General features: G+C 39.0%; 1 protein-coding gene across 1 annotated transcript in view; it reads left to right on the top strand.

Moving 5' to 3' along the window:
* The first annotated feature begins 3,374 nt into the window (after nt 1-3,374).
* The window catches only part of Mob1b (MOB kinase activator 1B), a 56,886-nt gene continuing 47,260 nt past the window's right edge, over nt 3,375-13,000 (top strand). Inside the window, exon 1 of the mRNA XM_047566720.1 lies at nt 3,375-3,683. Within this exon, the coding sequence (XP_047422676.1) occupies nt 3,670-3,683 (14 nt within the window). The 5' untranslated portion in view covers nt 3,375-3,669. The remainder of the gene's footprint in view (nt 3,684-13,000) is intronic.

The raw sequence follows: 13,000 nt of genomic DNA, 5'->3' as shown, positions 1-13,000 counted from the left end.
ATCCTCTGCCTCAGCCTCCTGAGCCTCTGGGATTACAGGCCACCACACCCAGTTTAAAAATAATTTTTGAGACAGGGTTTTGCTTAATTGTCAAAGCTAGCCTCAGACTTGCACTCCTACCTCAGGCGTGTACCACCAGGCCTGGCTGCTTTTAGTTCTATGGGTAAATGAATTTCTTTACATATAAACAGAAAAAAAAACTGGGTAACATGAGAGCAAAGAAATTAGTTCATAAAATTTTTTTTTCATTTTCAGCATATTTTAAATTCTCAATTACTAACAAAAGTTTTGTTTTTTTCAAAAAAGGGTCTATTGTTTGTTTTTCTTTTTCTTTAAAAAAATTTTTTTAGTTGTAGATGGACACAATGTCTTTATTTTATTTATTTATGTGGTGCTTACAATTGAATCCAGTGCCCCACACATGCTAGGCGAGCACTGTACCACTGAACCACAACCCCAGCCCTGTTTTTCTTTTTGTCATTGAAAAATTTAAAACTAAACAAAAGTAGACAACACCATACAATGATGCCAATTACTGATAATCTGCCTTCAACAGTTATCAACCCATGGCAATCTTACTTCATCTATACTCTCACTTTCGCTTCTTATATTATTCTGTGGTAAATTCTTGGCATATTATTTCATCTGTAAATATTTCAGTACATACTTCTAAAAGATAAAGATTCAAAAATCATAACAACAACATTATTATCCCAAAAATATCCAGTGTCTACATTTCAATCATCTCATAAATGATAAGCATTTGTCTGATTGCTTATTTGAATCAGGATGCAAACGAGTCTACACATAGCAATTGGCTGATTTTTTTTCTTTACACGTCTTTTGATCTCTATGTTTCTGCTATTGTTTGGATCTGGAATATCTCCCAAAGGTCCATGTGTTAAAGGCTTAGCCTCATCTTGGTGCTACTGGGAGGTGGCGAACCTTCAGGAGGCCTAGTGGGAGAGAGTTAGGTCTTCAGGAATATGCTCTTGAAGGGTGAAATAGGACTCCAGTTCTTTCCTGTTTCTCTCTTTGATTCCTGGCTGCAATGAGGTGAGCATCTTGCTCTAGCACATGCTTCCTATGATGTACTATTTATGACAGACCCAAAGGCAATCTGGCCAAGTGACCTTGGACTGTAATCTCTGAAATCATGAGTCAAAATACTCCTTACTTCCTTTTAAGTTGATTATCAAGTATTTGTCAAAGTCATAGAAAGTAGACTAACACCATTATTCCTTCAACTCCATTTTTCTTTTCATTTGTTGAATTAGTTCTGTACAGTATTCCCACAGTTTAGATTTTGCTGACTGCATCCATGTGGCATAATTGTAATATGTTCTTTACTACCTTCTTTTGTCCCCTGTATTTCCAGTAAATTGGTAAATTGGATCTAGAGGCTCTATCTGATTTAGGTTTTATTCTGGGAAAAGAAATAAAGAAAGAAGAAACAGAGGTTTGCGTCATCTATTTTTATCAGACATAAATTCCTATTTAAAACCTTTCTTTGTGGGGGGAGACGAGCACTGGCGATTGCACTCAGGATCTCGAGCACACTAGGCAAGCTCTCTGCCACTGAAGTACATCCCCAGTCCCTTTTTAAATTTTATTTATTTTATTTTTTATTTTTTTTTGCGGTGCTGGGGATCGAACCCAGGGCCTTGTGCTTGCAAGGCAAGCACTCTACCAACTGAGCTATCTCTACCCAGTCCCTTTATTAAAAAAATAAAATAAAAATAAAAAATTATTTTGAGGCAGAGTCTTGCTATGTTGCCCAGACTGGCCTTGAACTTGCTATCCTCGCACATAGCCTCCTGAGTAGCTGGGATTAACAGTATGTACCACTACATGTGGCCTGATATCACTTTACTGATGTCTAAAAAATATCTCAAAGTGAGACAAAATGGAACTTTTGGTTCTATCCCAAACTTGTGACTCATTTTTCCTATCACAATAATGGGCAGTAACCATTCACCACTTGGTAAAGCCAAAAACAGGAGTCATCTTGGATGTCTTCCTTTTCCCAACCCTCACAACCGATTACAAGTACTGTTAGTTTTGTCTCTTGAGATTATAAATCCCTTCTTTCTGATTGATGACACAACTCTAAACAAAATCATAATTGTTGAGAAACATTTGGACTACTGCAATGGTTTCTGGTTTCCCTTTTGACCTGTTGTCTGCCTCCAGTCCATTCTCCACAAGAAGTGAGGGTAATCAATCTGCAATGTTAATCAGGGGTCAAGAGCTGATAATTGCTGAACTGTGTGATGCCCCTTTGTATATGTCCAAAATTTTGCCCCTTTGCCCCTTTGTATATGTCCAAAATTTTCCAAATTAAAAAGTATTATTCAGATAATTTAATTTTAAACTCCTATTATCTTATAGCTTTGCTGAATTCTCAATGCTCTTAGAATAAAACAATGTCTCATGCAGGTCTGTGCTCTGTCTACAAATTCAGCCTTTCTGATGCCACTCTTCTTGCTCACTCTGCCCAGGCTGTAATCTTCATGTGTAAGAACCCTTCAAGCCTCCTGTTATATTTTGAGCCTATAAATCTTCTCCAATTATTCCAGTGATCTCTGCTTTTCCAGAAATGGCAGATTTTTTGTTTAATAAAATGAGTATAATTTAGCGTACCAATAGAATATAAATCTTTGTTCTGGGCCCTTTAACTATGTGAGAATGAAAGTCCCTCTATACAGGGAACTGAATCATTTCTACATTCTAGGATGTTTTGTGTTATCACTGCTTATAATGGACCCTATAAATTAATCAGTCTGGCCACTGATGACTAGACTACCAGGCTGGGGTCAAAGGGTGACCTGACCTCAGCTCCCCTTGGCTAACTCAGCTTCCCCAGCTGCTGATGACAGCCTAGTTGTCCTGTTCAGCGACTGACCCTAACCTTCTCCTAGTTCAGGGTCTTAAAATGTGTCTATAAAAATGAGAGATACCTTGAAAACCCATTTAGTTCCTTTCTTTTATTCTGGTAGGACCACACCCAAACCATTCCAACCTGCCAAAACTTCCTTTTATTTTTAAATACCAGCAGAGAAAGCGATTCCATTACTTTTTGTCCTTTGTTGGGCACTCACTTTGGGAAAAACTCTGGTGGTAATTACATTCCTCACTACAGGACCCTGACATTCTGGAGTTGAAGCCCGCTTTCTCCCCGACTGCTGAAGAGCAGTTGAGAGGTTGGACGCATTCTGCCCCGACTCTTAACCCAGCTGACAGGCTAACCCAGTGGCCCCACGTGGCCCGAGTTGCAGAGGTGACCAGAAGGTGAGGGACCGCAGGCCTCAACTCCGGGGGGAGGTGGGCGCCGCGGCTCTCGCGAGAGCTCGCGGGGTTGGGGTGGCGGGGGGCTGGGCAGGACGCGGGGCAGCAGCTCCGCCGCGGCTCTCGGAGGAGTCGGCTGGCGGCCCTTTCCCCGCCTCCCTTTTCTTCCCCTCCCATTAAGTGATTCAAGCCCTGCGCTTCCCACTTCCGCCCCCTCTGCCTGCCGCTGGAACTGGCAAAGCCGAACAAGTTGCGGCCGCCAAACAGCCGGCACTCCCCTTCTCGCCTCGTCTTCCTCTCGCCTTTTTTTTTTACCCCCTGTGGCCGCCACCACCGTGAGGCCTCGCGACCGCCGAGCCCGCAGCTCACGCCGCGGCCGACATGAGCTTCTTGTTGTAAGTAGCCAGGCCCCTGCGCCCGCTTTGTTCCGGCGCGACCTGGGCGGCGGGCCCCCGGCCGGCCTGGCCCCGCGCCGCCCCCGCCCGGGCGTTCCCGTCGAGCCCGGCTCGCGGACTGCCTGACCGCCGCCACCCCGCCTGCCTCCAGCGTGCCGGGGCCCTCCTGCCCTAAGGAGCCTCTTTCCCCAGTGTCTGCGTCCGGATTTCCCCGTCACCCCAATCTCTGCCTTCGCTGTTTCCCTTGGTTGGTTTGCACGCTCTTCACAATACCTCCTACTCTCCCGCGTGACCCGGGCCCCACGCGTGCGGGGTTGCCTCTCCCGGTCTCTGCTGCCCACGGCTCTTTTCTGGGTCCCAGGCATAGAAGATGGATCGCTCTTTCCCCCCTCACCAGGACCCTTTTAACTTCTCTCTTAGATCTTAGGGGTGGGAATTCGGGGTGACAAGTCCTGTGGAGGTAACACCGAAACAGGCTGCTTGCCGACGGCTTGGGGACATGGGGAAGGCCGTCTGGAGTAGCCCCTTGTTTCCCTGAGGCACCCCTCCTCCTTCCCTCATGGGTACAGGTTTTATCTTTTTAGACAGCCACCAAATAGGGCCTGGGTAGTGTGCCCTGGGTTGATTAGGCCCAATAGGGTGTTGTTTTGCGCATCAAGTTTTAGCGTTACATTTGGTGCTGGTATCACTTATCTTTTATTCCAGACGAGTTTGGGGTAAGAGTGGGGGTCCGGGGTCGGGAGGGAGGAGCAGAAAGACGGGATGGTCAGACGTGGGTATGGAAACCACAGACAAATCTCAGGTCCTTGAAAATCAAGGATTACACCCTGAAGAATAACTCCTTTGAAACTTGTGATTCATCCACGTGTTTAGAAAACTAGTAAAAATTTGGAAGTTGTAAACCCACATCAAACACTCCTTAACTGTTGTGGTAAAAATAGCATTTAAAGAATATTTTCTGTTCGGATTACTCTTCTTTTCTCACTCCCCCTAATTTTTAGTTATTATCTTGGTATCTGAATCCTAAGTACTTTATTCACCCTATTTTCATGTGATTATATTTAGAACATTAATTCTTTTTTAGGGTGTTTAAGCAAAAGTGAGCTGCCACAATAGGCTAAGTGCCCTGCAGACTTACTCTTATTTCCAGTATGCACAGTGGGTCTGTTTTGTGTCATTCTGCCTGATACATTTGAACTTGTGATTCTAAGGTTCATCCTAGAAGTAGATTGAGTTTGTCAGATTGAGGTAGTGCTAACTCAGAATACTGGGTGACTTTTATTCTTTGTTTCTTATTTTAATTCTAATCAGTATAACCAGACATCCCAGCTTGAAGATTCTAATCTTGAATGTAATCTTACATTGCTTATGTTCTACTCTCAAAAATTTAAAACTGTATTCAAAATAACAATGTAGATAATGTCCATGAATGCTACCTATGGGCTTATGTCTCTTGGAACTCATAAACTAAATTGGTTGAAGCAGGGAAGAGCCACATTTGGCTGAAACTGGGGAATGGAGAAGGTTGTGGTGCTACTTTATGATTATAAATACAATAATGTCCTACTTATACATGACTTGGTATTTAATAGATTCAGGAACATGTTGGGTTAGTTAATTTCTCCTGAAGGATATTAGCTACATTAGAAAATCTTGCTGTAACTAATGTGTGTAACGCCATAGAGGGTTTGCATTGATTTGGGACACAATTTTTCAGACAGGTCACGTGTAGCAGTTAATGTAATTTCAGTGTATTAGCCTATGTGCTTGACAGTCAAACAAACATAAATCTATTACTGTTAGTTTTGCTCTTTATTTGCCAGTAGTTTTAAATCCAAAGTGAAGACCACATAGAGATTATTGGAGGCGAAAGAACAAAGTTTTGTCTATTTGTCTATTTATTATTTGGTGTAGTTTCTTTAATGTTATGTCTGTACCAACAGATAAGCAAAGAGAGTGAGTTTAGAAGTTAAGTACAAAATTTTTCCTCCAGTTCTTAGAAGCTTACTGGGAAGGCTACTGTAGGTGGCTAGAGCAGAGGAAATAGGTCAGTGAGAGATAGGGTTATAGAGGTGATGAGTCATGACTCTTGAAGGCTCTAAGATAAAAGGAAAGAATTATTGATTTAAAAAAAAAAAGCTTTCACTGTGTCAGGTACTGATGCCAACAGTGGGTATCATGACACGACAGACAAAAATTCCTGTTTTAGTGGAGCTTCTATTCTGGTAAGTGACTGTTAGTAATTTTAGTGTGGAAGAAGGTTTTAAGGACCATGAAACAGCAGAGTGAAGAGGTTTTTGGGTAGGGAGTTAAGGTAGCATAGGGTAATAATCCTCAAGGGTTCCCAGATATCTGTAAGAATGATTTCCTTTGTGTAGCTTTTGTACAAATGCTCAGGAGAGGTTTGCATTGCATATGTGCACTGCAAAGCTTTGGTTTTGCCGCACATTGGCCTCTGTGTATCTTCAAATTAAGCTAAAATCCCAGATGGTGGATACAAAAACATCACAGAAATTTAGCTTGACTTTGTAGATTTAAATCTTCAAACACATCCCCAGCACTTACTGTGTGCCAGACATTGTGCAAGATGTGGGGGCTCCAGAGACAGTATATATCAAAGTCATCTATAATTGATGTAATATAATCAGGGGACCCAAAATGTGGGGAGCAATTTTGTTCTGTTTAGGTTGTAGGAAGGTTTTATGGAAGAAGTGGGTGGTATTTAGTGGAAGGTGAATGAGTCCTCTAAGAGAGCAAGGGGAAGTGGGAGGTTTCTGTCAGAGAAGATGTCACTGAGGCATGAAATTGCCTGTGAATTGTCCATTTTCCAGTTTGTACAAGAAGCTGTGGAATTTTGGAGCTGGATGGTGTCTACCAGTAGCATAGCTTATTTACCTCTTTCTGCTAAAGAGACAAAACTATCAATTTAAGATTACTAGCCTAAACATTGGTTTGGAAATTAACATCTTAAAGAGTTTTCCTCTCCTGACATTTTATGCATATAAAATGCCGGGAAATTTAGGATAAAAGTGAATTTTTAGTAACCATTCAAAAACTGTATTAAGTGTTCTCTTTGTTTCTGGCATTGTCTTTTCTGAATGATGGAATTTCACAAAAATGGTTGACTTGGAAGAGACTAAGGTGTAATATCCTAGTGTAACACTACTTGGTTAGAATATAGTTAAAATGAATACTTTTAAATCAAAGTCTATAGAAAAGGTTAGGGTTAGGGATGTGAATAAATATAAACCAGGCCTATTTCTATACAGGAAGAAACACAAATGTGTTGGGAAAGGAAGGAAGGAAATATTTATTGAACACTTCCATTTGTCTTTCATTACAATAGCAATTTAGGAAAGGAGACCCAGGATTTTAACCTAGTTTATAAGTGTCTATTTGTCTTCTTTTCCTCCCTCTATCCCCTTTTCTTTTCTCCCCCTTTCCCCACCTGCAAACAACAACAAAAACCAAAGCAATATCTTAAATGATTTAACTGATTTTAATGCTTTAGAATCCTCACTTGTAAAATAAATTGATAATAAATAGTAACTGCTGAATGCCAGGTACTAAGTGCGTTAAATAAATAATAAACTCAGTTCAATAACTAGCAGGAATCCTATTTTACGGATGGGGAAACTGGTACAGAGAAATTGCATCGTTTGCTCAAATCATGTAGCCATTAAGTGATATAACTTATTAGAATCTTAGAACTCTAGATCCATAGATCTTGCCTTATGATAATGCAAGTAGGCCTTGTTCCTCGCACCCCTCCTAGGCCTTATTTTTAAAAAGCATTCTATGTTTTAGTGTGTATTATTCTCATACTACTGGGATCTTTCTCTGAGATTTACCAATTCAGTAGTAGAAGAGAAAGTAGAAACTTAAATAATTAAGTAATACTTTACAATTATTTTAAATTTCTTTTTTTCCTTTTTCCTTTTTTTTTTTTTTTTTTTAAGTGATGAGGATTGAATTCAGGGCCTTGTGTATATTGGGCAAGCACTCTATCACTGAGCCCCACCCCAGCCCTTAACTTATATATATATATATATATATATATTTTTTTTTTTTTTTTTTTTTGCGGTGCTGGGGATCGAACCCAGGGCCTTGTGCTTGCAAGGCAAGCACTTTACCGACTGAGCTATCTCCCCAGCCCCCTTATATTTTTAATGTAAAAAAGTAAAATGTATGTTAAAGAAATCACAAAATACTGACAGAAAAGAAGAAAATACAAATAATTCATAGTCATACCTTCAGAGGTAACTGTAGTTCATATTTTAGGATACAACTTTTCTGAATCTTGTCACATTGTACACATGAATAATTTGTCACAAATATACAAGGACATCCCTATTGTATCTAGAACATGTTTCTCACTTGTAACTTTCTTACAGGAGTACATACACTTTTCATTATTTTGAGTGTCTGTGACCAAGTGTTATCTTTCTATTTTCTTATCTGACAAAATGATTTAATATGTTTTATTGGGGAGGGTACAGTAGAAATAAGTATAGTCACCTTTTCAGAACTGTAGTTTTGGGAATTGCAGATACTTGGCTGGACTTAATTTACTTTTCTCATGTAATATAAGATTGTTTCTGTTTCATGTTCCTGAGTGCAAAATCACCATGTAATTACTACTAACATTATTGACTTTTTCCCTTAACTGCAGTTGAAGGGTTTTTGTATTCTGTAATTTCCAATATATAAAAGCACATGTGGTACTGCTCTTCAATTGTATATTTGATTAGGAGGTAGTGGGGCAAAAGGACTATATGTTACTTTTTATTTTCTTTTTTCTTCCTCACTTATTTGATACTGGAGGTTGAACGTAGGGGTGCTCTACCACTGAGCTATATTCACAGCCCTTTTTAATTCTTGAGACAGGGTACTGCTGTTACTTGGGGCCTTAATAAATCACTGAGACTGGCTTTTTTTTTTTTTTTTTGTAATATTTTGTTTTAGTTGTAGATGAACACAGTACCCAGTTTTATTTCTATGTGGTGCTGAGGATTGAACCCAGGGCCTTGCATATGCTAGGCAAGCGCTCTATGCTGAGCCACAACCCCCACCTTTGAACTTGGTGATTCTCCTGCTCCGGCTTCCCTAGTTGCTGGGATCATAGGTGTGTACCACCTGGTTTATATGTTACTTCTCTCTTTTTTTTTTTTTTTTGATACTAGGGATTGAATTTAGTGGTCGAGTGCCACTGAGCCATATCCCCAGCCCTATTTTGTATTTTTTTTAGAAATAGGGTCTCACTGAGTTGTTTAGCACCTCGCTTTTGCTGAAGCTGGCTTTGAATTTTCCATCCTCCCTCAGCCTCCCAAGCTGCTGGGATTTCAGGCATGTGCCACTAGGCTTGGCTAAATGTTACTTCCTGAAAAATATAAAATAATGTAACCAGTTAACTTAATGCCAAATTAAGTCCTATAGAGAGCTTTTAAAAACCTCTTTTGTCTCACATTTCCATTTTTGTTTTGTATTAACTTTGTCTTACTATAAGGAAGTATCTGAGGCAACTTACTTATAAAGAGAAGAGGTTTATTACTTTACAGTTTTAGAGATTCAAAAGTATGGCATCTGAATGGGCTTAGTTTTGGTGAAGGCAGCAGATGGCAGTGGTGGGGGGCACATACAGGACCAAAGTTCACATCTCAAGAAAGGAAACACAGAGAAGGAGTAGGTGGGGTCCAATAATCCCTTTTAGGGGTACACCCACAATGATGTAAGGACTTCCCAATTGCCCTTCTACTACCTCCCAATAGTACCATCCAGGGGGATTAGTCCTTTAGCATGTGGACCTTTGAGTGACACTACCCATGTTCAGACTGTAGCACTAACCTAAGACCATTTTTTATAGTACATATAATTAAGTGTAAGTGTAGCTGTAAAATCTGTCCATTTGCAGATAAGAAAAAAATTTATTTTGAGTTTTCTAACTTCAGTAGAGAGTAGCACAAAGAATCTCCATATATTCCTTATTCAGAGACCCCATCTGTTAAACTAACAATGTTATCCTCAACAAAAGGATCCAGTTATGAATCATTTTGTACTCACTTATGTGTCTGTATTATCCCCTTCTCTGCCCTCATTTCTGGAGATGGAATGCTGGTCCTTACACATGCCATGCAAGTGCTCTACCACTGAGCTACCATTCCCAGCCTTGCACTATTCTTCAGATTGAAATATTTCCTCAGTCTTTCCTTGGCTTTAATGACTTTTAATGCTTTGAGAATTACTGGTCAGTTTGTTAAAGTTAATATATACATATATGTGTGTGTGTGTGTATGTTTAGATGTTGATCTTTATTTTATTCATTTTTTTATATGTGGTGCTGAGACACAAACTCAGTGCCTCGCACATTCTAGGCAAGTGCTCTACCACTGAGCCACAACCCTAGCGCTTGGTCAGTTTTGTAGACTGTCAGCTCAGTTTGAATTTATCTGATGCTTCCTTGTACATTAGGTTATGTAGGAATATCATGGAAGTGATGCATGTTTTCCTTATTGGACCTTATCAGATACGCATAGTGCCTACTTGTCTACTATTACTGATGTCAACTTTGACACTTTGATTAAGGTATCAGGATTCTGTCCTGTAAAGTTATTTTATCTTTGTAATTAGTATTTTGTGAGGTATTTTGATTCTGTGTAACTGTACTATGTAACAGTCCTCATTCCATTTTCACCAGCACTAGTTTTTGTCTCCAGTGAGGCTTCTTGTCCAAAATTATTGCTATGATGATCACTAATTTTGTCATTGCTTCTAAATTTATTAGTACTTTTACTGTAAGAAAATTTTTTCTTTCCATTAATTTACTTGCAATATCAGTTTGTTATGATCTGAATGCTTTTTTTCTCTAAAATTGATACATTAAAATTTAATCACCACCCCAATGAGAAAACCAATTCTGTTATTTTTTTAAAAATTATTATTGCACAAACAGTACTGAAACATTGGAGAAAGTTTGGAAAATAAAACAAAAATAATTATATTTTCACCACCAGAAAAGTCATCTGTATAAACTCTGTTTCCATTTTTTTCCCAACATTATTAACAGTTATAAAAAAAAATTTAATCACCAATTATGTACAGAATTTTGGAGGTGATTAGTGCCCTTATAAAAGAGGGCTGGGGAAGCTCGTTAGCCTCTTTGCCCTTCTGCCACTTGAGGTCACATAGAATGTACCATATTTAAGAAATGGGCCCTTACCAGACGCTAAATCTGCTGATACCTTAATCTTTTTTTTTTTTTTTTTAATTTTTTTTTTTTTAGGTGGACACAATATCTTTATATTATTTATTTATTTATTTTTAATGGAGTGCTAAGGATTGAACCCAGGGCCTCACATGTACTAGGCAAGTGCTGTACCACTGAGCCACAAACCCCGCCTGATACCTTAATCTTGTACTGCTTAGCCTCCAGAACTGTGAGTAATAAGTTTTAGTTGTAAATTTCACAGCCTAAGATGTTTTGTTCTGTCAAAGACAATGCGGACACATAATTCCTGTTATTCAGTGAGTTAGAATCTAACTACCTTTATGTATTTTGATGCTCAAAATTGTTGCAGTTCTGGCTAGTGGAAACCCTGTTCATACCGAGTCAGTGTCCTTTTGACTTATTTCCTTTTTTTTCTTTCTCTTTTTCAGTATTAGGGTCAAACCAAGGGCACTTTACTATTGAGCTACATCTCCAGTCCCATTTTTTTTTTTTTAAATTTCCCATTTAATTTTTGTTTTGAGACACTGTCTTACGAAGTCACTGAGACTGACCTCAAATTTGGAATCCTCCTGCCTTAGCCTCCTGAGTAGCTAAGATTACAGACACACTCCACCTGTGCCCAGCTTGTTCCCCTTTTTCTAAGAGTATATTCTTAATTTTCTGGCACAAGATATTTCATGTTTAACTGATACTTTATCTGCCTTATCCCAGGGTATATTCTAGTATTGAGTATTAGGAGTATTTTTTATGTATGTGTTCCTTTATTGAAGTAGGTGATGGTATAACATACAATATAAGTCAGGGCAAATGAAGAATAAGTAGAAATAGTAGGGGGGAAAGTATTTTAAGACAAATTTTCTGGCATCTCTGTGTTGCAGCTCATGTTCTAGACACATAGCACTATGACCCTCTTGCTCTTTAGAGAATCCATTTGTTTGCTAGAGCCCTGTGGCATTAGATTTAACTATTGAAATAGTTTTTTGTTTAAAAATTTCCTGTGTTTTTCACTCATATATGATTGGTTCCATTTCCACTATCTCTTCCCCTCACCCTACCAAATATTCATTTAGCTCTCTTATTTTGAACTCTTAGATATGGCCCTTTTGAGTTAATGAATATTTGGAGATTTGCTGCTTGTATCACTTACTGTTATGGACTCCCAGGAATGGGTTTTATCAGTCAAGACTTTTCAGCCTTTTAATCAGTCCTTTCAACCTTATTGTGTGTGTGTGCGCACGCATGCACATTTGCACTTTTAAGACTGGATCTTCCTTTGTTGCCTGGTTGACCCAGTCTCCTGGGCTCAAGTGATCCTCTTGCCTCAGTCTCCCAAGTAGCTGGAATTAAAGACGTCTGCCACCATGCCTGACTAACCTTATCAATTTATTTTGAAAATGGTAAGCCATCCAGAATGAAATTAGAAAAAATTTCTAACTATAGTTAGAAATCAGTCTTTACCAAAATCTGTATTTCTAAATGGCTAGATATTTGGAACCAAAATGTGTCTTGAGTTGTCAATGTTTAGCTTTCTCTCAAATGGGAACATAAGTATAAGGTGTTAAGACTAAATTGTCTAGTGGTAACTATAGTTGTTAGAGATATCTTTACTTTTTTTTTATGTCATTTGACAATTAGAAAAAAAAGTACTGTCATTTTATGTAGCAGAAAACTGCTCTTGACCCCCTGATGACAGAAGATACCCCCAGACTTAAAGGGAATCAATACCTATACATAACTATAATCCTTGAAAAGTGTACTTTAGACCCTTTAGAGCTTCAGCACCCCCTAGGAGCATGCAAGAAATGCAAGATTTTTAAGTCCCCATCCTTGATTAGAATGTGTTTTTTTTTTTTAATTTATTTTTATTGTAAACAAATGGGCATGTTGTTTCTGTTTGTACATGAAGTAGTGGCATACCATTTGTGTAATCATACATCTACATAGGGTATTGGTGTTTGATTCATTCTGTTATTTTTTCCTCCCCCCCACCCCTCCCACCCCTCTTTTCCCTCTATACAGTCCCCCTTCCTCTTCTTGCCCCCCCTCCCACTCCCCATTATATGTCATCATCCTCTTATCAGCAAGATCATTC

The sequence above is a fragment of the Sciurus carolinensis genome, chromosome 10 (genome assembly GCF_902686445.1).
Source record: "Sciurus carolinensis chromosome 10, mSciCar1.2, whole genome shotgun sequence".
Lineage (NCBI taxonomy): Eukaryota > Metazoa > Chordata > Mammalia > Rodentia > Sciuridae > Sciurus > Sciurus carolinensis.
The sequence above is the reverse complement of the archived record's forward strand: the minus strand, read 5'-3'. Positions and strand labels throughout refer to the sequence as shown.